Source organism: Cydia amplana, chromosome Z, assembly GCF_948474715.1.
Source record: "Cydia amplana chromosome Z, ilCydAmpl1.1, whole genome shotgun sequence".
NCBI lineage: Eukaryota > Metazoa > Arthropoda > Insecta > Lepidoptera > Tortricidae > Cydia > Cydia amplana.
The window spans coordinates 31118477-31144971 of NC_086096.1; the positions used below are offsets into that span (position 1 = coordinate 31118477).

The window sequence follows — 26495 nt, forward strand, 5'->3', positions numbered from 1 at the left end:
TAATTTTCATATGATATTACGTCCAAGGACTTCAATTCGTATTCACATGTTATGTGAGTCTTAAAAAAACAGTGAGGTACCTAATATATTGCCGTATTTTGTTATTTTCTGTGATATATGGTTAGACGACGTGCGTAGAATGTAACAAGGATTAAAGTAGTTGTAAACTATACATATACTTAGGTGATGTAAATAAAATCATCTCACGTGGACTGACCACATGGAATCATAATCAATTACGTTGAGATCATCGTTATTTGCATTGTTAATTGGGTGTGCGATGTGGGCTGTCATATTCTAGATTTATGTTGAACTTCACTTGGGTTCTTAGTTCCTAGATTATGTGACGGTAAAATTATTAATTAAAATTATTAATTAGGTAATTTGACGACCGGTCTGGCCTAGTGGGTGGTGACCCTGCCTGTGAATCCGCGGTCCTGGGTTCGAATCCCAGTAAGGGCATTTATTTGTGCGATGAGCAACAGATATTTGTTCCTGAGTCATGGTTGTTTTCTATGTATTTAAGTATTTGTATATTATATCTATCATTGTCTGAGTACCCACAACACGAGCCTTCTTGAGCTTACTGTGGGGCTTAGTCAATTTGTGTAAAAATGTCCTATAATATTTATTTATTTAAAATTTCAATAAAATTAATAATAAAATAGTCATGAAAACATGTTTTTTGTTGCAACGCCCGCAATTACTTATCTCTATTCCGTACTCCTAATACTCCTATAGAAAAAGTCAAACTAATTTTATAACTTAAATACATATATTTTCTGGTGGTTGTAAAAAAGGGACAGGGGCCCGATTTTTGAATTTCGACCGCTCGATTTCATGTATTTCGTTAAATAATATCTCCACTGCTAGGCATCTGAATTCTACTAATAGAATTGAAATCGAGTGGTCAATACCACTAGATTCCCAATTTCAATGGCTCGTATTTCAAAAATTATCATTTCGCCGTTTTCCACCGAATTTCGAGTGGCGAAATCGAGCGATCGAAATTCAAAAATCGGCCCCCAGGGCCACATTTCTCGGTTTTTAGGAAAATGGTCTTTTAATCGTTTAGAAAATAGTGTTTTTGGCACTGATATGTCTGATGGAAAAATATCTCAATAACTACCGAACGGTCTCCGTTCCACCGCCTTAGTATTTAAGGTGCACCATATAAGCTACCTATGCAGGAAATATATTGAGCAATGACCGATTCTTGATAGCTTTGGGCTTATTTAGCTCATTAAAACTAAATATTGCTTCGCTTTTATGTTATCGTATCGTACGGTACCTGCGGCGCTTGATTCGAGTACAGTATAATTAGTTCGCTAAACCAGCGGTCGGCAACCTTTTAGCAGCCAAGGGCCACATAGTAGTTAACGAAGTTGACGCGGGCCGCACTCTGTTAATATTTATGACTTTATCAGACATTGTCGTTTGTCAATATTACATACAAAATAGCCAGGGAGGCTCGCGGGCCGCAAGTGGCAGGTTCACGGGCCGTATGCGGCCCGCGGGCCGCGGGTTGCCGACCGCTGCGCTAAACGATAGTAGCTCACACATGTGCATAGGCATGATCGACGGACCCGACAATAAGATGAGGCTGATAGAAACCGTTAGGGTCACGATCTCTTTGAAACACGTGTCGGTTTCGAACTTGATGCTAGCGTGAGTTGCGTGAGCGCAAAAAAAAAATGGTTTCAACCAAGTAATATGTTCTCTATTTTTAGATATATTTATATATTTTCTCTCTATATTAATAATAATATTCTCCCAACACTCTTTTAATTGGGAAATAATTTAATCAAATGGGGAAAACTTTTGGATATTTTAATACCTATTGTTCAAATGGCAGTAATGATAAGTATACTATTTTTTGATTGTGAGTCTAATCTCCAAAACTTAGAATATCATAAATTATTTATTTCAATAAAATTTACAACTAAGTTATTGACTTAAGTTAGTATTATAACAGCTATCGCAATGTTTCATTCGATTGCGGCGGAAAATATATCAACATAGGTACTTTCGAAAGATTCTTTTTTTTTCATCTTTGTTCATATTTTTGATATCTAACCCTTTTAAGTAAATACATGTACTTACCCATGTAAAACGTTCGCATAAAATACAACTCTATAAAATATGTCACTTTATGTGCAATATCATTTTATCATAACTTTGATTATTAAATTATCACTACATAGTATAAAACAAAGTCGCTTCCCGTTGTCTGTCTGTCTGTATGCTTAGATCTTTAAAACTACGCAACGGATTTTGATGCGTTTTTTTAATAGATAGAGTGATTCAAGAGGAAGGTTTATGTATAATTTGTTAACCCTTGCGAAGCCGGGGCGGGTCGCTAGTTATATAATAATATAAACCAGTCAATATTCTCCTTAATACAAGCGGTCGTTTAGCCTAGAATAATCGAAATCCCCTCAACGGTGTTCAAGCATTTCAAGTTTATTTACATTACGTCAATCAGCATGCACATGTGAATATTGAAATGTTACGAAATGACCGTGAAACGAAAATATTGTGCTGCACACTCGGTACTACGGTCTGTACGTAAAGGTCGTTGATACGGCCAAGCCGCGTGCAGTGCGTTGGTGGAAGGGAGACAGCAAGCATAAACATTCCGTGCATCTCCCTCTCTATTGCAACCTACGGTTCTCAAAGGGACGCATTGTGCTGCAGGTGCAGGCTTATTAGATAGTATGTCGTTAAACCTCTTTTTTCTTTTCTCTAAATTGGTCGATAATTACGAACACGTGAGAAATGTTCGTAGAATACCTAAATGCCGGCCACATGCATTTTTCATGGTTATATTTTCAACGTGCAACATGCTTTTTTGCATTTTATTTCTGTCTAATAAAGTCTTTGACTAGATAGCCATTCACTTTATTATATTGGTAAAACTATTATAAATAGCACGTCGAAAGTTTGAGAAGTGTTTGAAAGGAACAACCAAGGGTCTGCCCCTGCGCCTGCGCCGACGCCCGGCCCGATTGACGGCAGCTTTGCCCTTTTTACAATTTATAACTCAACCCGTATTACAACATGACCTACCCATTGTTTGTAAAGAACGGATGATTAGCGCCCGACGCCACTGCCACTTAGATATAATGATAAAATTACATAAAGTGGGTAATCTACAAAAAACCTCTTAAAAATATATTAGAGTGCAAGTTGCCTAAATTATATACTACTGAGCCTTACATACTTGTTAACTTGTATAGTAAAGCTAACATCAAGTGAACTTTTCGGCTTGGGCTAACTTCCTAATCTAACATCCTGTACTCGTACTATAATAAAACATAATGCTATTATAAAACATCCTAGCCCGAGGAAAATAATACATGCCACTTCTCATACACGAAAGGTGTTTGTATTGGGATGTCTCCAAGCTGGCTCATTTTTTCTTTAACTCCACAAACTGTAATACTCATACAAAATAAACTATGCGTGAGTGCAATGCTTAGGTACGCGTCGATACGGCGACCGGATGCATGCGATGTGCCAACTAGTAGCTTACAAGCTTAAACTATATACTTACATCTTAGACGTGTTCAGTATCAGTAGCTACAATACAGCATGATTTTACAAACTGCGCAAAAGATTATTTTTCGGGAATTTAAATACTTGTACGCGCACTGCACTTTGCTACTACATACCTAAATGTAGGTAGTAATTTTTAAAGCACTAATATTATAGGGATGTGTTTGTCAAGTAATTGGTACGCTTTTATATAGTTGCAGAGAATAAAACGATTTCGTTACAATAAACATTAAAAATCATTTATTTATCAAATAATAAAATGCGACTTTTAAACAAACCCTCGTAGCACGTATCATCATTGTTTTCCATTTCGTAAAACGTAGAGTTAAAGGTGAAGGCTTGGCACGTGCAAGGCAATGAAGACTTAAAGGAGTATTTTACAATTTTACGCTTTCTAGGCCTGAACGGCGTGCATAAGACGTCCCTATAAACGTTATATCGGTTTAAAACGTTTATTCTAAAGAACCACGACATGTTGGTTAGCAAGAATGCATTTAACAGTGCGTAACACGAGCTGACCATGGCGGTGACCACCTCGGCTACTTATCATGGCTCCCCGATACATGATGGATTTGCTACAATTCGCGCACCTAGAAGCCGAATTAAAATAAGGAACCTAGTAGAACCAAATCAAACTGTTAATCTACCTCAGCGCCACTCAGAGTACTTTACGCTTCAAAGGACCCCCAACAAAAATAGTTTTCTAGATTGTAACGTTGGCGTACAATACGATTCAAGTAATGGAGCTGCTAATATTGTATCGGATAAAACTTCACGGCTCAGTTTTTCTGAGCCTATTTATGATAGAGCGAACCTTCAGATTCCAAAGAGAAATTCCCCAGTGAAATATGCGAGCGGGCAACAAGAAGTTCATTACGATTCTATAGACATCAAGCCACGAGGGCGTCTGAAAAGCTTAGATTATACGACGGAGCAGGACGTAAGAAGTGGTGAAAAAATTGGTATCGCGAACTTAAATAACGGCGATCGACAGTCTTACAGGCGGCACTCTGCCAACCAAGACGGCGCAGAGCTGCATTCCTTGCGCACAGACACTACCGGCTCCTCCGTTGACTGTAGAAGAAGTCATAGCGACCGTGATAATTGCTCAGAATCGTCCTCGTATCTCACCGATAACGACAGGCCTATATCTAGTTACAGTGACAATTCCACGATACCATCTACGGACACAGAAGATGTTCTTAAAGATTTGCCTAACAAATCTAAATTTCATCGATCTCCCCAAAAATTTGCAACGCTTAATTTACGAAGGCCAAAGTCGATTGATCTGAGAACAAGTAATATCAAAGAAAATCCGTTTTATGGTAGTTTACAACGTAATAAAATGGGGTATCATTCGGAACCCAATACGCCTCTTACGGGAGATAATGTCAGTTTACTCGATGAACCTAGTATACTAAATGAAGTGCATCAAATCCCAAGAATGCCTCTACAAAGTAATAGAAATGGATTTAAAAGATCGGTTAGTGAAACTACCGGGTTTAACAATAAGCGACTAAACTATAGACATTCGTTCAGTGCTGACTACAGACCTCATACTGTTATTAGGAGACCTCATAAGTGTTGCGAGTGTGTAACTGGAATACCGGCAGACGAAGATGAGGAGTCACAATCTCGGCCCTCTTCTAGAACTCTCGACACTCTGTATGAATCACACGATCCCAAAGTTGGGTGCCAAACCATCTTGCGTTCCAAACCACCGGTGCCATGGTGGGAACTGGCATTAAAGAAATCTCGCTATAAAAGCTGCCCAATATTAGAAGAGGTAAGTGAATGTTTTTAGATTATATTCATTTTTATTTATGTACCTATTTATTGTATGTATTTAGAAACAACATAAACGTTATTTAGCTCTAAAAATAGGTACACAACTAGACTTACAGACCAACGAAAGAATTGATAGAATATGGCGGATCTGTCACTAACTTACAAAAGTTTTAAACCTAAGCGGTTGGGTGAATCACTTGCACACCTTAATTACATTTTTAGGGTGTGTTTCATACATATATCCCCTCATTTTTAGTATAGTTATGGCTATTTGTGTTCAACGTTATGAAAGTAACGTATCAAATCGAAACATCAGTAGGGGAGAAATTTAATGGGTGATCGTGCATATTCACCTGATGTGGGTTCCCCTTTATTGTTTTGTGTGCACTTTAATATTAGGTCCTTACATATGAAATTGGCGTTTCATATGGCAGAAATGAAAACGATTTTTTTTTATGAAACTATTTTTTTATTTAGTCAAAGTATGTACCATGGCTATCTATGCACTTTTGCCATCTCGAAGGTAGTTCATTGATTCCTTTACTAAAAAAAGTGTGTGAGCGAGAATCAATAAAATCTTTGAAGGCCGTTTGGACAGCCTCGTGAGAATTGAATTTTTTTCCTTGCATGAAGTTGTCCAAATTCCGAAAAAAATGGTAATCAGTTGGAGCAAGGTCCGGGGAGTATGGTGGGTGTCGAAGACATTCCAGTCGCAGCTCCCTTAGTTTTGCGGCCGTCAAACGTGCCGTATGTGGTCGAGCATTGTCCTGAAGCAGCAGTGGGCTAGATCGATTGACCAGTCTGGGTTGTTTAATGGCTAGCTTTTCCATCATCGTTTGCAATTGTTGACAATACACATCAGCCGTGATTGTTTGCCCAGATCTTAAGAAACTGTAATGGATGACACCGGCACTAGTCCACCAGACACTTACCAGTACCTTTTTCTGAGTCAACTTTCGTTTCGGGCAGAATTTGGCTGGTTCACCTGGGTTCAGCCATTGTGAAGAACGTTTCCGGTTATCGTACAGGATCCATTTTTCATCACAAGTAACGATACGATTCAAAATGCCTTCATTATTGTGCCGGTTGAGAAGTGAAACGCAACACTCGACGCGTGTTTCTTTGTTTGCGTCGCTCAATTCATGCGGTACCCATTTTTCAAGTTTTTTCACTTTTCCAATTTGTTTCAAGTGAATCAAAATGGTTTTATCACTCACACCGAAGCCTGCCGCTAACTCTGACGTGGTTTGCGATGGATCTGCTTCCACAATTGCTTTTAATTCTTCGTTATCAACTTCTGTCTCCGGCCGTCCACGGGGCTTGTTCTGTAGGTCAAAATTTCCAGAACGGAAACGTTGGAACCAATAACGTACCGTATTTTCTTTTGCAGTAGCTTCCCCATACGCATTGTTAATCCTACGAGCCGTTTCTGCAGCACTAGTGCCGAGGTGAAACTCATATTCGTAAATATAGCGATATTTTAAGTTCTCCATATTGTGAACAGAACGATGTGAAAGAAAAACAAATGACGCGATAACAAATAAATTTCGTAATTCGAACACAGAAATACATGGTCTTAAATTTGAAATAAATTTGAATTTGGAATTCCTAGCCGAACGCCACATATTTTGAACCAAAGTTGCCAGTTCGCCAAACGCCAATTTCATATGTAAGGACCTAATATACTCGTATTTAACAATAACACAATTGATTTTTTTGGTTTAATATGAGTAAATTATTAAGTTCTATTACTTTAACAATACAATAATTAAAGCACCACACGTCATTCTGACGCTCTCGGTTAAGTCTACGCATTTTTACTTTACTGCGGCATAGCCGAATTTGGCCGAATGTAAGCATAATTTTTGTCAATTTAATTATACATATTTTATAAGTTTATTTTCGCGTTAGTTATTTAATTTCGTATTATTTGTAAGATTTCTGTGGTAAGTAGGGTCAATACATTATTAATCATTATTTGTCTTACAGAGCGGCAAAGATAAAAGCGACACCAAATATTATCAATAGCAATATACCGGTAGTACATTTACTCCATTGAGGTATTATGAGATTCTTTTGGAATAGTCTATTTCAGCCATACTCTAAGTGTGTTCCGCGGAACCCTAGGGTTCCGCGACACCCTTGCAGGGGTTCCGCAAGAATTTAGAACACTATGCTTTAGTCGCCTCGAAAAATTTTACTATACAGCCACCGTATTGTAGGGTTCCATCAAGTATTTCGCTTACCAAAAGGGTTCCGTCAAAAATAAAAGATTGAAAACCGCTGGTCTATTTTATACGATTACGTTTCATCGATTTTAAAGCTTTAGTAAAGGCGATTAAGTGCTTATAGAAATCGGTCGCGCGTCGTGTCGGTATCATACCTACTACTTAGCGTGAAATAAAGACTTGTATAGGTATAAATGTCTGCGCTTAGACATTTATAGGAAAAATCAGTGTATGCCGTTCATAGATAAACCCAACAGTTACAAGTTGTATATTTATATATATTATTTTACGAGCAATATTTATGAAAATTGTGTGTAGTTGTTTTTGTTACATTTGAATGTCAAAGATATTAAACCAAATACTTACATATTATTTACATTGATGTTTCTAAATTACACACGTCTGGTATAAAGTGAAATAATTTTTACAGTACATATGGGGCTACTTTTCCGCACTAGTGCGTAAAATAGCACTTTTCGTGCGTATGTCGAAACTTTAAAGTGCCATATGTACTGTAAAACGTTGTTCGATACACGTGCGAATAGGTAATTCGCAACTCGTGTCGATTTAAAACACTCCCTTCGGTCGTGTTTTAATTTATCGCCACTCGTTTCGAATTTCCTCTTTTTCGCACTTGTATCGAAAATAACTATTCTATGTAAGAGATTTGAAGTTTAAACGCCCGAAAATTCCCACGTAACCTGTGTAGTACTTTTTGTCATACTTCTACCTGGCTACCAAAAAAACCAACCAGGACAGGTGTTGACTTAATAGTTCGGTCGCTCATTCACTGATTTTAAACGATTATTGTAACATCGGTTCCCACGACCGGTTTTGTAACATTTCGCCTAAAAAAGTGATAGCAGTCAGACGGTTTTTATTTAGATATTTACATAAATCATACTGATTAAATAAGTAAACAAGTTCGAGTGTTGGGTTGGTCCTGTCGTGCAGCCTCTGTATCTTTTAAACTATTATTATTTTGCTTAAAGTCATTTTCACGAAAGTCTCATTTCCAGTTGTAATTTACTCAACAGTATAGTAGAGCCAATATCAGATGCTAGGTTAACTTTTCAGCTTGGGTTGGAGGAGTGAAAAAAGTGCACCTGATATGACCTCAACGGCATATGATCCTTTGCAAACTTTGGAAACTTTGAATAAACATACATATTTATGTATTATTGGATTTTTCGTCTCCCTCTTCGTATTATTGATTGTAAATACTACAATGTAACATAACATGATATTGTAATAGTTATAAACATAAATTTACTTGAGACTAACTGTCTTCCTACTTCGTACAAATCAAGAATGATACAGATTTAAGTAAGTGTAAGTAAGACATCATGTGGGCGTTCGTAGTTGTTCCCCAATAAATTTATGAGTGGGTGAGACGAATCTTACTGAAGCTGTGGGCGAGGCGTGATCGGGGCCTTGTACCTTATTAAGTATATTAGTACACGCTAATTTGGTTTTTGATCTTTAGTTCTTTTCAGCAACCAAATATCAAGTCAGGTATTAGGTAAGGTGCACTCTCATACACATAAATGCTAAATTAGAAATCGTACTTTGGTTACAAGCTGGCAATCAGTTGAATTGAAAATTCTTAAACAAAACTATCTATTATCATCATTATCATCATTATCTATTATCTTCCCTAGCGTTGTCTCGGCTCATGGAAGCCTGGGCTCCGCTTGGCAACTAATCCCAAAAGGTTTTACGATAGCGACTACCATCTTACTTTCCATGCCTTCCAACCCAGAGGGTAACTCCGCCTTATTTCGATTAGTCTACTTTCCTCACGATGTTTTCCTTACTGCGAGGACACCGATATTTTATTTCTGTCTAATACATAATTGTTATGCCGTGTAATAATTGCATTCGTAATATTGAAGCAAAATAAATAATCAGAATAACAGCATCGAAAAAAAAATAGCATCAGCACGTAGTAATAAATTAACAAAGTGCTACATATGTAGGTATCCATATTAACGAGTAACTATGGGTCTTGGCCGTCAGAAAAATAATCTCGCAGCGTATATTGTTTATCCAATTATGGCGAGGATATAATAAGAGAACATTCTTTTAACATAATTTGGCATGTAACAATAGCCGTAAAAGCCGCAAGCTGCCGAGTGGGCCTTAACATACGATATGATTATTATTTAAGCATAAAATCTACTACACTTGGTTATATTATCGATTTTATTGTCATTGTGCACATGTTAACGCAGATTTATGGAATTATAAACTTTAATTCGATGAAGGTTGTGTCTCACCTTGATATCGTTTGCTTACATTTGCGTCAATAAGAATTGTTGTTTTATCCCCTTTGTTACTCGTTTAACGGTCCACCGGAAAACAGTGCCTTTCGGTACATTACGTCGATAAAAGATATTGAACAAGACCGTAATAGTAAGTGCGACCATATAGAGTGCTTTTTATGCGAAAGCCGGAAACAACTCGTCAGTCACATTCACGTTGCATCCAATTGGCACAAATTGCGGACTCCATTATTTGTCTACGTAAATAAACACAGTTAATAAATTACCTACAATTCACATCTACCTATAATAACTATTCTGGCGTTTTTAGACTAGAAAGACAATCGTATTTTTATTTACTTTGACGGTTTTTTCTACTCAATGACATGATAATAGATATATACTGTTCTGATAATATGTACTGATAAGTTTGTTATATTGAGTGTTGAACAACTACTTAGTTAACGTCTGCTTTCTCTTCCCCTTCCATTGCAGTAAACTGTTAATTACTAAATGATTGTTACTTGCATTACCGCTACTACCTTATTATATGCAAATCGCACTCTGACACGCCAACTTTTAATACATGTAGTGCCATAGCTATTTAATATAATTTAGAGTTTCGATATGGCGATATACACATTTAGTAAATTGAAGGTTATGTAGCATAATTTCTAAAATCAAATTTCCTAAGTACGAAATTCCTAAAGACAGAACATCGAAAATCAAAATGTCTAATGTACGAAATTCCTAAAGTTACATGTCCTACGGTTAATCAACCTACTATTTAAATTTCTAAAGTACAATACTGCTAGTGCACGAAAACACTAACGATCTTTTTTCCTACATTCAGTTGACCTAAGTTTAAAATGTATAAACTGCGAAATTTCTAACGACATTTGTCCTACGTTTAGCTGACCTTAGCTTAAAGAGTCAAACGTACGCAACTTTATTTTCATAAAACTTCCTTTACAACTTAACTAGACGGAGCCCCGCTTCGCAGGGCTCCTATTTCTGGGTGGTTTGCCCTTCGGGCATCTGAAGCTACCTAACGAACCTAACCTACCTACCTCCCTACGCTTTTTCCTCCAAAGTGTACTGTTTTCACGGACGTCACACTAAACTAAATCAATAGGTAGGTAGGTTAGGTTCGTTAGGTAGCTTCAAATGCCCGAAGGGCAAACCGCCCAGAAATAAGAGCCCCACGTAGCGGGGCTCCGTCAACTTAGGGTATGAAGGAAATATTCTCGGAAATATTGATTTTCAATATATTGTCATTAGGCTTTTTGAACGTAGCTATTTTGAGCACTAGACATATTGACTTTCAAAGTTTTGTCCTTAGGTATTGTGTACAAAGGAATATTTATTTTCGAAAATGAGATCGTTCGATTAAAAGTGTATTAGGACATGCGTCTTTAGGAATTTCGTACATTAGACATTTTGATTTTCGATGTTCTGTTTTAGGAATTTCGTACTTAGGAAATGTGATTTTAGAAATTATGCTATATAACCAAATTGAAAGTCCAACGTTTCAACGAAGGTAAGATATTCTTGTTGTCCCTATCCCCCAGCTTTAGATTCACGTGGTAAATGCCTAGGAAGTCTGTCGTCTCTCATTAATTCCCCGAGAGCGGCTGCATCCTCAGCTGTCGATTAATAATTACGTGGCACCTGCTTCGCGCACTTTTTCTCCATTGCCCTCCGGCGTGTGCTAAAGGTGTCCCACGTAGATCCATCTCTGACGAACGCGTAATTGGCTCGGCAGCATGCTTGCAAACAGGTGAACCCCTATTAGGATACTGAACGGACTACTTGTATGTAAGGTGTCGTTGTTTTTCATTAGTACGAGTGCATATGCACCATTAGAAATTGTTTTAAGACCTGGAACATTACGTGCTTTTTGACCGTAACTGACAATACTAAAACTGACAACAAAACATTTATCTATGTAACCTATACTGTATGTATCCAAGTAATGTTCCCCTGTTTACGTTTAGGGAACACGTTCGTTGCCCTCTGCGACCATGTATTTTAATTTCGCTGAGTGCGTTCCTGTGACGTCGAATAAAGCTTCCCGTGTCCAGTTAGCCCACGCCCACTATTGCCGGCCTATAAAGCAATTTAATTCGATGACTCACATTTCCAGTATATCTGTATAAAATGTTTACTTATCGTTCAGCCCCTAGGTGTTTTTCATAAATGTCAGTCTTATTTTATTTTATTAATAAGCAAAAGGGTGAACGTGAATTAATGATGAAATTACAGAATCAATTAGGTATATTCCATAATCACTTCAAAGATACCAATTGAAAATGCTATTTTTTTTCAAATAAATGTTTAATTTCAGCCACCGATACTGTTTTGAATTTTTAGCATAACAATAATATTATTGTCAATTTACAACGTTGTAGTAAGTATTGCTGCGTAATTGTTTTTGATAGATTCGATTTTTACCCATTACCCAAACCCTATTAGGAAAAGGTTTGCGCAAAAAAGTTGCGTAGAAAGTATATAAAGTCAAAGCCGCGCGCATTTTGGTTTTAATACTCGTATTTATGTGGCAATTACAGTGTCATCGAGCCGATATAGGCATCGAGCGTACACGGGCGAGAGCAATTTAAATCATTATCGAGGTGAGGTGAGGTAGCAACGTCATGCCGAGTAACAGAGCAATCTCGTCCTACAACTAACCCATTAAAGAGATCTGTGCCGGCTTGTGGCCACTTCTGATTACTCACGCGCGGAACGCAGGATGTCGGTCGACTGGTTGCAAAGAAGCCCTAATTATTATACTCATATTCTAAATACTAATCAGGCTCAGCGCAAACGCAGTGAGCGATAAACCAGTCTACAAAATGCAACTGTAAAAGTTTCATTTAGGTTAGACGTAACATAGGTTGCTATCTACACTACAATACCTACATAGTAGTGTAACTCGTAAAGGACCAATTTCTAAAATGGTGTTTTTTATGTATGTATGTTAGACTGGTTAGATGTTTCAAAATTAAAACTGTTAAGAACATCTATGTATTTCGTACGAACTCTTACGATGTTAAAATGTTATATCGGTCCCCAGTATTGGCTCGATGCGAGGGGGTTCCTTTTAACTACCAGTCTTGTTTTACTATTATGGCCGGAAACTACTATAGGAATTTATTTTGGCAGTTTGAATAAAATTATAGGATTTTTGTGATCCGAACAAATTACATATTTACGTAGAGCCGGTATCTGATTTATCCTCGTTTGTTTGCTGTCAGCACACCATTCCCGTGCGCGCAAATACAAACAAACAAATGTTACAAATTCCAAATCATGACATTGTGAAAGCAAATGCAGCAAACACACGTCGAACTGTACTACAATACATTTAGATAGTACTTTGTTCTACAATGGTATTAAATGTAATATATTATTTAAAAGTGATTAATAGAATACTTTCTACTGTTAACTTCCGTTGAAAACTACCGCAACGTATGCCAGATGTAAAAGTTGACATCTAAAGTACTTAAATGAAAATTACAACCATACGTCCACCCACCTGAATAATAAATAAAAAAATATGAAGAGAATACTTCATTAGTGTTTTTTCATTGTTACAGGCACATGTAGTATCTGCTTTCGAGCAGAGCCTCTCGAACATGACGCAGAGGCTACAATCGCTCACGGCCACTGCCGAGAGAAAGGTAACGTACACATTATAATAAATTACATTTTATTATTGCACTAAATTTCACTCTCATGCGATACGCTATGTGCATTAGTCATAATTATATAAAACATCCTAAAATAATCGTTAGTTATCACTGACTCACTTGTTTATTAACGATTTATTAACTTTGTGTTTTATTTGCATTATAAATTATTATTTTTTAAAGTAGGTATATCGAGTGAGAGTTTCCACTTCTACAGTGAATTTTATTGGCGGTACGATCTCATTTCTGCCGTTTTGAAATGATTTCTTCCTTTTTATATAGTCAAATAATCTTGATCATTATACATATGTGGATGGGTGAGTGTCTAACAACCATGTCTTAACAAGAGAAATGAATAGCGTGCCGTTTGTTAAAAATAAAATGTAAAGTGAGTAATTTTGTGATAGGACTCGGAGCTAACCGAGCTAAGACAGACCATCGAGCTGCTTCGGAAGCAGTCAATCCAGGCGGGGCTGACCACGGCCCACATGCAGTCCATGGGCATCAGGGCCGACGGCGTCAACATCACGGGACAGGTAACCCATGCTTTTGTGTACATAAGTACTCATCCTTATTTGGCTTATATACAGACACAAAATGTCTAAAGATCTCTCCCCTTTACCCGAAAGTTATAGGGGAGAGATCCTATACGTATATATAGTTATATACAAGGGTACGGGAAATATAAATATGTACACTGAATTAGTCCAAGAATCACATGTTGACATCATACGAGTACGTTGTCAACATGTGTTTTTTGATTTGTCATAATAAAGATTCAAAATAGAATGGACTGGAGACCTTTTTAAAGGCCTTTGGGCGGCTAAAGGATATACATATATTATATGCGACTAAGTGCAGTTTAGTTAAAACAATGTCCGATATTAGTGAAATATTTGTGTATCTAGGCAATCGCGTACGATATCCCTTGACACAGGGATATCGGTAGAGTATCTAAATACGTACATCTGTAAATCATATCTTCAGATAATTATCGATTCGATAACATATTGGAAAGCTACGGCCTATAAAATAAATAATTGACATGAAATGAGCCGAGCAGTGAGGCTCCATTTGCATCCAATTGGCCATCAATGTATCTGTTCCCGTTCCACTTTCGACGTCGTCGTGTCTCTTGAATTGACAAGTGACAAGACACACGGATCTGTCTCACATAATGATTGATGCTATTAAACGTTAAAATAAAGGGAATTAAACCCATATATAAAGCATTGCACATTGGTGCAAGCGAGATACGTTTGAGTTTATGCAGTCGCTAGCGTTTAAAGTCGCGTAAACCTCAAGGCGAGGGTACAGCTCTACGGTCGCCATTATTACATAATTTTACCAGTCTAACTGGTGGTAACTTAATTTTTTCCTTAGGCTGAAAAACAGCAAGAGCCGGCAGCACCTCACACCCAGCAGAGTTCGCCGCAGCGCTTGGCACAAACCGGGAACGGAGCGATCACTCGACACCTTTCCACAGACAGCGTGTCGAGCATCAACAGCCTCAGCAGCGGCTCTTCCGCGCCGCACGATAAGAAGCATAAGAAGAAAGGATGGGTAAGTTACTACTCGAAAGATTTGCATTCAACGTATTTTACTCGTTAACTCTTGCCAAATAAAAAAAAGTGAGTTCGAGTCTCGCTTGCGCCTGATAGGGCAAAAAAGCTCTACGACAAAAATTATGAATCTTGTAAGACACATTGTCAACATACATTTGCTTTAGGTACATTTCTTCACAACAAATATTTTCTTTACTTTTTGTGTACAAATATGATATTTCCATATTTTAGAACATGTTTTGGAGGTCGTCGAGGTATAAATGCATAAACAAATAAGTTCAAATGTAGTGCATGGATTACTATTTCGTATTAATCATACCTAATTATAATTATGGTGAGGTAAAGTTTATTGTACTTTTATCCCATACAAAGTTGGACCACCTTTATACAATATAGGTACATTAGGATAATAATAAACACCACCCAAAGCAAGATATTTCAGTTCCTTGGAATAAATGAAAATAATATAGCCCTAGACTGCACCTGGCCACTTATTCATATGGGCTCGATCAAAGCCGTGTGATGGTTTCGTTGAGTTTATCTATTGACTGCAGCATGATGTTTCTGTTTATTCGTATCAGAGCAAAAAGCGACTAACCATTTTGTTATTTTTACCTACGTTAAAATTTCTTTCTAATGCGATTAAGCGTAGTGAATCCCTTATGCGTCAATTTAGCTTGACTTCTGTATACTTAATTTACTTTCGATATTGTCAACAGCTGCGTTCGTCATTTACGAAAGCTTTCTCTCGAAATGCGAAGATATCTAAAACGGCCAAGCACTCGTCGCTCGGGCAGCTGTCGTCTCAGGACAGCTCATCGGGCTCCCATCACTACGACGATCCGCACACGATCCGCGAGGGAAGCAACGAGAACAGTTTAGAACATTCCCATGAGGCGATCCCAGAGGCGAAGGACAAGCCGACGTGCCCGCAGGCCCCCGCGGAACAAACCAAAGGTAAACAAATGAACATCAAGTCGGCGTGACCGCTGTGCATAGACTAGGAATCCTCTAGACTGAGTTTAGAGCAATTATTTTATGAAACCGATGCTGTCAAAAATACGGGGGTGCGGGGGGACGAGGTGAGCGAATCCCGTGCCGTGATTGGTCCGTTCAAAGATTGACTCGAAGATGGAGTAACGCTACCGTATGTGTGGCAGAGGGGGTAGCGCGACTATGCTATGTCTAAAGGTTGGATTGTCTGTGCCGCTGTGTCATGACACGAGTTGACAACTTGACGTGCCCTCCGGACAATGATGGAAATAGCGAGGTGGATATGGCAATGCGCTTCGTCATTGTTACCTTTATTTATTTATTTAAACTTTCTTGCACAGTAAAAAAATACAGTGACAAAAGGCGGACTTAATGCTTCACGGCATTCTCTACCAGTCAACCTTTAGGCCAAACAGAGAAGTATAGTACCTTTGGGTTTATGTCCGAAAGTGGACGTCTTTAAAGCTGCGATAATTTGGTTCGACATGGATTTCGTGCAGATTTCTACTCTTAGTTATTATTAGATGGGTACGATAAAGCGTAAGAAGCTTACATTCCTGGTACACCTAGAAAGAGTAATTATACTAATTATGTAACCATCACACATTTGCGCACAATGACACATTAACACAGACTATCCTATCCTTTTTACATAAGTTTATATATATACATATACTTTTGATTGATTATCATTAGAATGGGACTATTAGCGGGTCTTAGCTTTTGGGAATCAGTGCTTAAATTACGGGTTAAGTACTGTAGGTACTATGAAAGCACAAAACCCGTGGATTTATGAACATTCGTCTGAAAATCAGATCAAAATGAATGTTGAATTTTATAACAAAATCTAGTAAATAAAATAGATAGCAAACGAGCAATGTATCACAATAATGTGGATATTAAAATAAAATATGGATATGTTACAAAAATACAGGACCTGAAAGTTTCAAAATTTAAGTTTTTTTTTAACTTCCAAAAACGATAAATGTAAGGGGTACCATTCGATTCCTTACATTTCATCCAAAAAAATATTGTAGAGCAACTATATACATAAACGCAATATTTCACCGACAAAACCGCAATTTTCTTGTTTTGTCCATACTACAAGATGGGCTCTTAGAGACCTTGACGTCACGTTCCCTTATCGTTTTGTTTAGAGCGTTTCGCGAGTGAAGTGCGACTGTTGACTACAATTTCTGACTTTTGTATTGCTTTAATACAATGGGTCCCATATAGACATTTGATCCTAAAAACAAACCCGATCGATTGATACCATAAATGAAAATTAGTCATGTAGCCTATTACAGTGTGAGGTCGGGTTTTGAGAGAGTGCTCCAGCGTCGCCGGACCGCGGTCGTGCCTTGCGGACGCCACCATATAGATATTAAACAAATAATACAGTTTACGTCCCTGTTAGGTAAACAATAGCCAACAAGGTCTCAGTGAAATTGGGTTGCCAAAGTGAAAGTCAAGAGTGGGGTGAACATTATAATACTTGCACTTTACCTACTTAGCTCTTGAATTTTGTAACCACTTTGTTTTCCACAGCCAAAATAGCGAAACCAAAACGCTCATAGTTTCATTGTGCCTAAGTTTGTTCGTCCCTCACATGCGTATTACTCGAATAGATAGATAATTAAAAAAATGACTTATTATGCGGATGACTATTATGCAATAATACGAAAGAGAGTTGCCTCGTTGCTCTGCAGAGTGCGTGCCTCACCTATAATGCGGCATTTTGAGTGTGTCATAACCGCTACTAGGTGATAGATTTAGTTATTGCTGTCTGTGTATGTTGTAAATCGCTTTCTGTTTTTGTTCCACTAACACTTAGTTTTTAATCTTAATTGTTACTAACCATTATGGACCATTATTGTCTTTTAAATAAATAAATTGAATTGAATTATTATTCCTTTAGGTCGATTTCTCACGTCTAAAGACCGTGACAAGACGCGATTGATTTCCATGAAGCCTGGATTTTTGTCAAATATACCACTAATATATTACCTTGTCTAATTCAAGTGATCAAAAGACATCGTGTTCCTTTATCTCATTTCTGAAGTTATAATTAGCTATAACTGTGACAGATAAACCAGAAGAGTCGGTGCTGGTGGACGAGCTGAAGCGGCAGCTGCGAGAAAAGGACCTGGTGCTGACGGATATCCGGCTGGAGGCGCTGAGCTCGGCGCACCAGCTCGAGAGCCTCAAGGACACCGTCATCAAGATGCGGGTATGTCCAGCTGTGTTATTTTTTTTTTTTTTTTTATGATATAGGAGGCAAACGAGCAGACGGATCACCTGGCCCCTATTTCACCACGGTGACAGGTGCGACAATTGTAAAACATCACTGTTGCTGACGTCACAGGCATCCATGGGCTACGGTTACCGCTTACCGTCGGGCGGGCCGTATGCCAGTTTGCCACCATCATTGTATTATTAAAAAAATCGTTATTATATCGGAAATAAACAGGTATTTCTCTTGCGATGTTTATGACAATTGTCACAAGATTTCAAAGAATTTCATGTAATTTTTGACAGGAAATGAGTTCTGTGTCGGAATTTCGGGACAAGTGTCGTGTTTCTTGTGACAATTGTCATTAGCTTCGCAAAATAAGTACTTATTTATAGGCGATATAATGTAGTTTTATTAAAAATAAAATGTTGGTGGCAAACAAGCACACCGCCCGTTCGATGGTAAGCGGTTACCGTAGCCTATGAAGGCCTGTGACGTCAGTAACAGTGATGTCGACAATTGTCGCACCTGTCACCATGGTGAAATAGGGGCCTGATGGTAAGCGATTACCGCCGCCCAAGGACACCCGCAACACCAGAGGCTTTGTAAGTGCGTTGCCGGCCTTTAAGATGGGAGTACGCTCTTTTCTTGAAGGTTTGAAGGTCGTATCGGTCCGGAAATACCGCAGGAGACAGTTCATTCCACAGTTTAGCTGTGCGAGGCAGGAAGTCTCTGGAGAAACGCACAGTTGAGGACTGCCAACCATCCAAGTGGTGAAGATGGTAGAGTTGTCGCGTAGGGCGATGGCGATGGCATTTGTGAATAATTTGATTAGTAATAAGACAAGAAAAGATTGTCATTATGATGAGTAATGTGCAATTGTGCATTCACATATACGAGTAGTAATTCATTCGTCTTATTCTACCGTATAAGTGCATTGTGCTCCTAGCCATATCAATGGAGCAATATTTAATTGTTATATTAATTAAGGTCAACCGAGGTAAATGCGTCTCTTGTGGTAAATGCGTCATTTGAAGATATCTTCGAAACGCAACATATTATTATGTAATGCAATTTTTTTTTTTTATATATAAACTACGACCATTTATTGTAATAAGACTTTAGTATAAGATTAAAACTAATTGCTATACCCTGTCCGGGTTCATGTTCACATATGTGTACCTTGTATACTTATAATGTTGTACATGATTGCAATGATTAAATGATTAAATAAATAAATAAATAATAGTCTGCATTAAAAGTTCAGTGACCACACTTCAAACAGATAGGGTTGCAATAGTTCTAAACCTTGACCTTGCTTTAAAAAAAATGGTTTTACAAGACATAAAATATTTTAATCCCGCTTTATTTCATTTTATTCTTTATTGTTGGACTGTAGTTGCTAATTCCCTTCTCTTACCTAATGTGTGATTCCAATCATTCACCATTCGTTTCATTCGCCTCTAACCGATAATGAAAATAGCGACAGTATATAAACATAGAACGTTAAACATAAACAAAAATATAAACTGTTATTGAAATCCCCACTTTTAAATGCAATCATTGGAACCATCTGCGTGGATAAAAGCGTTCAGAGTAGAAATAGGTCATTATTGCAGATAAAGGTATGCGCCTACCGCTTGATATTATTAAACGCATTGGACCATACTGTGCGCAGATGTTCGATCTCGATCTAGTCTAGACTAAAACGAGAATACCGGTAGCCATGCGAGTTCACGGGGCCCGGCCCTGTTATGTAGACCGGAAAGAACACAATACGAGACCGTAGGTGTCTCCTTTTCAAACTTCAACGTTACCTTGGTCCTATATATACTCGTACCTATACATAGACGTGTCGCCCCGTAATTGCGAAATCAAAGTCAAGACGAAAATATTGAATTTATTGTATTTATGAGGACTTACTCGTGTAAATAATCGATCAAGTCAAAATTCAATTGTCAACTTTGGTATACGACCTAGGACGAAAGTTATAAAAACGTATGGACGGTTGTACAATACAAGTTTCAGTCGCTGGAGATCTGATACTTCCTAACCGACAATTGAATTCAACTTGTACATCGAAAAATAGTCAGAAAAATATCGATGCGACCATAATTTTGTAAATTGTGCAAATAATTTTCATATTAAGGCATCCTTGCTTCATGTTTAGACGACAATCAGATCGATCTATAAGGAAATCACTACATTTAACATTGAATGTTAAACTAAATTATCATTGCATAGATTACCTTGAATTTAAGCACCAACATGAATTTTAAGAAAAGCATCTAAACTCTCGTTACCCTAACTGATTCGTTTCATCGAACTTGTAGATGAAGATAAGAGATAGGCTGGTTTTAAGCTAGTAGAATGTTCCAGAACGAGATGCTGAACCTGAAGCAAAACAACGAGCGGCTGCAGCGGCTGGTGACGTCACGCTCGCTCGCCGGCAGCCAGAGCTCGCTCGGCACGGGCGGCTCCGCCGTCGAGGACCCGCGCCGCTTCAGCCTCGCCGACCAGGCCACCATGCACCAGGTACCTATACTAATGCTGTAGAACCAGATTGAACCTGAAACAGAACAACGAGCGGCTGCAGCGGCTGGTGACGTCACGCTCGCTCGCCGGCAGCCAGAGCTCGCTCGGCACGGGCGGCTCCGCCGTCGAGGACCCGCGCCGCTTCAGCCTCGCCGACCAGGCCACCATGCACCAGGTACCTATACTAATGCTGTAGAACCAGATTGAACCTGAAACAGAACAACGAGCGGCTGCAGCGGCTGGTGACGTCACGCTCGCTCGCCGGCAGCCAGAGCTCGCTCGGCACGGGCGGCTCCGCCGTCGAGGACCCGCGCCGCTTCAGCCTCGCCGACCAGGCCACCATGCACCAGGTACCTATACTAATGCGGTAGAACCAGATTGAACCTGAAACAGAACAACGAGCGGCTGCAGCGGCTGGTGACGTCACGCTCGCTCGCCGGCAGCCAGAGCTCGCTCGGCACGGGCGGCTCCGCCGTCGAGGACCCGCGCCGCTTCAGCCTCGCCGACCAGGCCACCATGCACCAAGTACCTATACTAATGCGGTAGAACCAGATTGAACCTGAAACAGAACAACGAGCGGCTGCAGCGGCTGGTGACGTCACGCTCGCTCGCCGGCAGCCAGAGCTCGCTCGGCACGGGCGGCTCCGCCGTCGAGGACCCGCGCCGCTTCAGCCTCGCCGACCAGGCCACCATGCACCAGGTACCTATACTAATGCGGTAGAACCAGATTGAACCTGAAACAGAACAACGAGCGGCTGCAGCGGCTGGTGACGTCACGCTCGCTCGCCGGCAGCCAGAGCTCGCTCGGCACGGGCGGCTCCGCCGTCGAGGACCCGCGCCGCTTCAGCCTCGCCGACCAGGCCACCATGCACCAGGTACCTATACTAATGCGGTAGAACCAGATTGAACCTGAAACAGAACAACGAGCGGCTGCAGCGGCTGGTGACGTCACGCTCGCTCGCCGGCAGCCAGAGCTCGCTCGGCACGGGCGGCTCCGCCGTCGAGGACCCGCGCCGCTTCAGCCTCGCCGACCAGGCCACCATGCACCAGGTACCTATACTAATGCGGTAGAACCAGATTGAACCTGAAACAGAACAACGAGCGGCTGCAGCGGCTGGTGACGTCACGCTCGCTCGCCGGCAGCCAGAGCTCGCTCGGCACGGGCGGCTCCGCCGTCGAGGACCCGCGCCGCTTCAGCCTCGCCGACCAGGCCACCATGCACCAGGTACCTATACTAATGCGGTAGAACCAGATTGAACCTGAAACAGAACAACGAGCGGCTGCAGCGGCTGGTGACGTCACGCTCGCTCGCCGGCAGCCAGAGCTCGCTCGGCACGGGCGGCTCCGCCGTCGAGGACCCGCGCCGCTTCAGCCTCGCCGACCAGGCCACCATGCACCAGGTACCTATACTAATGCGGTAGAACCAGATTGAACCTGAAACAGAACAACGAGCGGCTGCAGCGGCTGGTGACGTCACGCTCGCTCGCCGGCAGCCAGAGCTCGCTCGGCACGGGCGGCTCCGCCGTCGAGGACCCGCGCCGCTTCAGCCTCGCCGACCAGGCCACCATGCACCAGGTACCTATACTAATGCGGTAGAACCAGATTGAACCTGAAACAGAACAACGAGCGGCTGCAGCGGCTGGTGACGTCACGCTCGCTCGCCGGCAGCCAGAGCTCGCTCGGCACGGGCGGCTCCGCCGTCGAGGACCCGCGCCGCTTCAGCCTCGCCGACCAGGCCACCATGCACCAGGTACCTATACTAATGCGGTAGAACCAGATTGAACCTGAAACAGAACAACGAGCGGCTGCAGCGGCTGGTGACGTCACGCTCGCTCGCCGGCAGCCAGAGCTCGCTCGGCACGGGCGGCTCCGCCGTCGAGGACCCGCGCCGCTTCAGCCTCGCCGACCAGGCCACCATGCACCAGGTACCTATACTAATGCGGTAGAACCAGATTGAACCTGAAACAGAACAACGAGCGGCTGCAGCGGCTGGTGACGTCACGCTCGCTCGCCGGCAGCCAGAGCTCGCTCGGCACGGGCGGCTCCGCCGTCGAGGACCCGCGCCGCTTCAGCCTCGCCGACCAGGCCACCATGCACCAGGTACCTATACTAATGCGGTAGAACCAGATTGAACCTGAAACAGAACAACGAGCGGCTGCAGCGGCTGGTGACGTCACGCTCGCTCGCCGGCAGCCAGAGCTCGCTCGGCACGGGCGGCTCCGCCGTCGAGGACCCGCGCCGCTTCAGCCTCGCCGACCAGGCCACCATGCACCAGGTACCTATACTAATGCGGTAGAACCAGATTGAACCTGAAACAGAACAACGAGCGGCTGCAGCGGCTGGTGACGTCACGCTCGCTCGCCGGCAGCCAGAGCTCGCTCGGCACGGGCGGCTCCGCCGTCGAGGACCCGCGCCGCTTCAGCCTCGCCGACCAGGCCACCATGCACCAGGTACCTATACTAATGCTGTAGAACCAGATTGAACCTGAAACAGCACAACGAACGGCTACAACTGAGAACTTCTCCAAACCTGTTCACTGAGAATTTTTCAGTAGTTAAAATTAATAGACTACTAAATCTTACACAAATAATAACGCTCAATGTTAATTAATACAAGCTGTTATATTTTTTATATTGAATTGTATCATAGACATGTTTCCTAATATTTGTCTACATTCGTAATAAAGATATCATAGCATTTACGAGCAAACTGTCATTATCTCAAAGTAATAAACGGCTCGATACATAAACGTTCCGTTGTATTACAAACTGGTTCCTCGGAAAGTGGTCCTCTGTTAAATGTAAGATTTGCCCAGACCGATTTTTGGTATCTTAAACTTAACTCTTACTTAGTAAACATTAACTTAACTCCCATTGAATTTACCAAAGATCAGTTACTAACAATATTATCAGGGACGTCTTATATTGTCCGCGATGTGATTGGCTTTTAGGTGGCTTTTAGGCAATCAGGAAATGTCCTGATTGTCGGTGTGAAATCACAGCACGCAATCGCTCTTCCTGACTGGCGCGGAGGCGGCAGCAGTACGGATGTCGCACCGATTCCTTGATTATATTGCTGAGTAATTAACAAAGGACTAGGGTCCACATTATCGTCTGGTGCAAATTATAACTTATACACTGTATGTAACTGGTGAAAAATGGCGATCCAATAGTGTTTGATGAAGAAAATCACAAATCTAGTATAGTGACACTACTGAATGATTCACTATACAATATACCGCAAATAGAACTGGCCCCACCTCGCCTGAGCAGAGACGTGTATTTCTGACATTGTGAGGAAAAGTATCAATTGAAAGCTAACATGGTAATAATGTACTAATAGGGAAAGCAGCTCAATTTCTATCTAATATGCAAATGCAATTATATTATTCCACTTATTTTTATGTTATGTACCTATATAAATGTTCAACAAAATGACATTAAAGCAATTAATTGCCAGCTTTATCGTCTAGATATTAATGTATAGGAAAAGTAAAATAGTAATTATTTAATCATAAACCTCATTTTATGGTATTATTTATTAATAAGTATTTGAAAAATAATGTTGTGCTCTGTATAGTCTGTATATAATTTAAATGCCATTCCAACTACATAGAAACAGTAGAAATCTGCACCGACTATAAAACAAGACTGGTTGTTTTCAAACGTAACTTCGATAAAATTTCATTACATGGAAAGTTCTGGTTAGCTATCATGAAGCCATAGCGGAACTGCTATGTCTACAATGGCTGCGTTTACCGTCGTACGCTTGTATGCCACTCTTTTAGTATAAAATAAACCCTTCAAACTAGAGTTCAAGGCTTTGAATTCTGGCTAGTAGCAAATTGATATTGGTGAAAAACAACAATGTCATACATAAATAAATGTGCGTAGACAATCAGACGGGTCAATTTCACCAAACGAGCATTTTTGTCTAATTTCCATGGAATTTTGAAATACTAACATTACAAAAAAAAAATTATGCTGATAATTTGATAAAAAATATAATAAACATTAATTTTCTTATGGGGTAAAAATATTCATAAAACTATAAAAGTTATTTCAATTTAAAATTTTTGTCAGGGCACGGGAATTAGTGTGTCCATGGGAATTAGATTTTACTAGCACGGAAATTAGAACATGGCACAGGAATTGTTTTCTTAACTTATTTTGGTAGTTAAAACTATTATTTATGTATATTTTAATCTACAATAATGTACTTTAACCATACTGAAGCGGCATCGAACATATTTACCTTCTTTAATTTTAGTTTCGGACGACAAATCTACGAAAGTATGATACACTAAAAACTACGTATTTGACTAATCGTTTCCTTGATTTTAATGGCAACTAATCTCTCTTTCTTAGTAAAATGTACATATTTCAAAACAATACCTACTTACATACATACATACATACAAAACTATTCATTAAATTAAAAAGTGTCATGATGTATCTGCATGTAGATAGGTACAAGGTGTATGATCTGGTATATGGCCGTATAGGAAATGATACTAAGAAATAAGTAAATAGGGGCACAGTGAGAAGAAGTTATTGTGTAAGTTAATCTGAAGAAATCGAATATGCTGCCTTCATAAATTCATAACACAAAAAATTGTTTGACCACATATGAGGTAAGGTGGGGTAAGACTATCACAGACAGACAGACATGACGAATCCATAAGGGTTCCGTTTTTTGCCATTTGGCTACGGAACCCTAATAAGGTATCTAATAGTATTACGATTTTAATACCCCCTGGCACTGACTAAAATAACCGACTTGGTTTCCCATTACATCTCAAAACTTTTTTGTAGTAGAAGAACTGCGTTGCGAGACTTGCATCTTTTTACATGTAATGTTTTTGATAGGATCACATCTCTTTTTGTAGGCTGTCCTTCTTTTCAGGTAATCATACCCATACCATACTGATACTATGTATACACATCTTTATTCATACTCACATCGTACGTCGTAGTGTACCTTTACTTTCCCTACTAATTGTAAGAACTAAAAGGTAACGTTGTTATCGCATATATTTCTATGGGATTACAAACTTATTTATGCAGTTATTAGATCTTTAGAACGTGACTAATATTGCAGTATTATTAGATTTTTATTGGCTTAAAAAGCTAAAACCAAATTACGTTTCAAATTTGGGTATGCTAGAAGTACCTTAAAATAATGATGATCGTGAGTGATTGTGTCAGTGACAAAACTAAGGGATTGTAAAGTGCATTAAATGTTATTTTGATAGAATGTTATTGAGATTTGATGGTACGGCCGTGCCACTTTGTTTTGCTCGACTTGGCGGCGGCACTGCCGTGCCCCCAGATCCTTTGTCCTTCCCCGGGTCTCAAACTATCTCCATGCCAAATATCATCAAGATGATATTGGTTCAGCGGTTTAAGCGTGACGAGATAACAGACAGACAGACAGAGATACTTTCGCATTTATAATATAGTAAGAATAGGATATATATTTATTTTTTCTTGTATTAGAAAAGCTAATTTATAACAACTAATCTATTAAACGAGCAATTCTTGTATATATTTCGGGGATCTCGGAAACGGCTCTAACGATTTCGAATGAAATTTGATCATATATGAGGCTTTTTTGGGGTGAAAAATCGATCTAGCTAG

At 40.0% G+C, this 26495-nt stretch overlaps 1 protein-coding gene across 1 annotated transcript in view; it reads left to right on the top strand.

The window, feature by feature from the left end:
* Nucleotides 1-26495, top strand: part of LOC134661126 (protein sickie) — a 231065-nt gene that overhangs the window by 193709 nt on the left and 10861 nt on the right. Inside the window, exons 19-24 of the mRNA XM_063517077.1 lie at nucleotides 13438-13521; nucleotides 13938-14066; nucleotides 14914-15093; nucleotides 15815-16052; nucleotides 18176-18318; nucleotides 20701-20856. Of these exons, the coding sequence (XP_063373147.1) occupies nucleotides 13438-13521; nucleotides 13938-14066; nucleotides 14914-15093; nucleotides 15815-16052; nucleotides 18176-18318; nucleotides 20701-20856 (930 nt within the window). The remainder of the gene's footprint in view (nucleotides 1-13437; nucleotides 13522-13937; nucleotides 14067-14913; nucleotides 15094-15814; nucleotides 16053-18175; nucleotides 18319-20700; nucleotides 20857-26495) is intronic.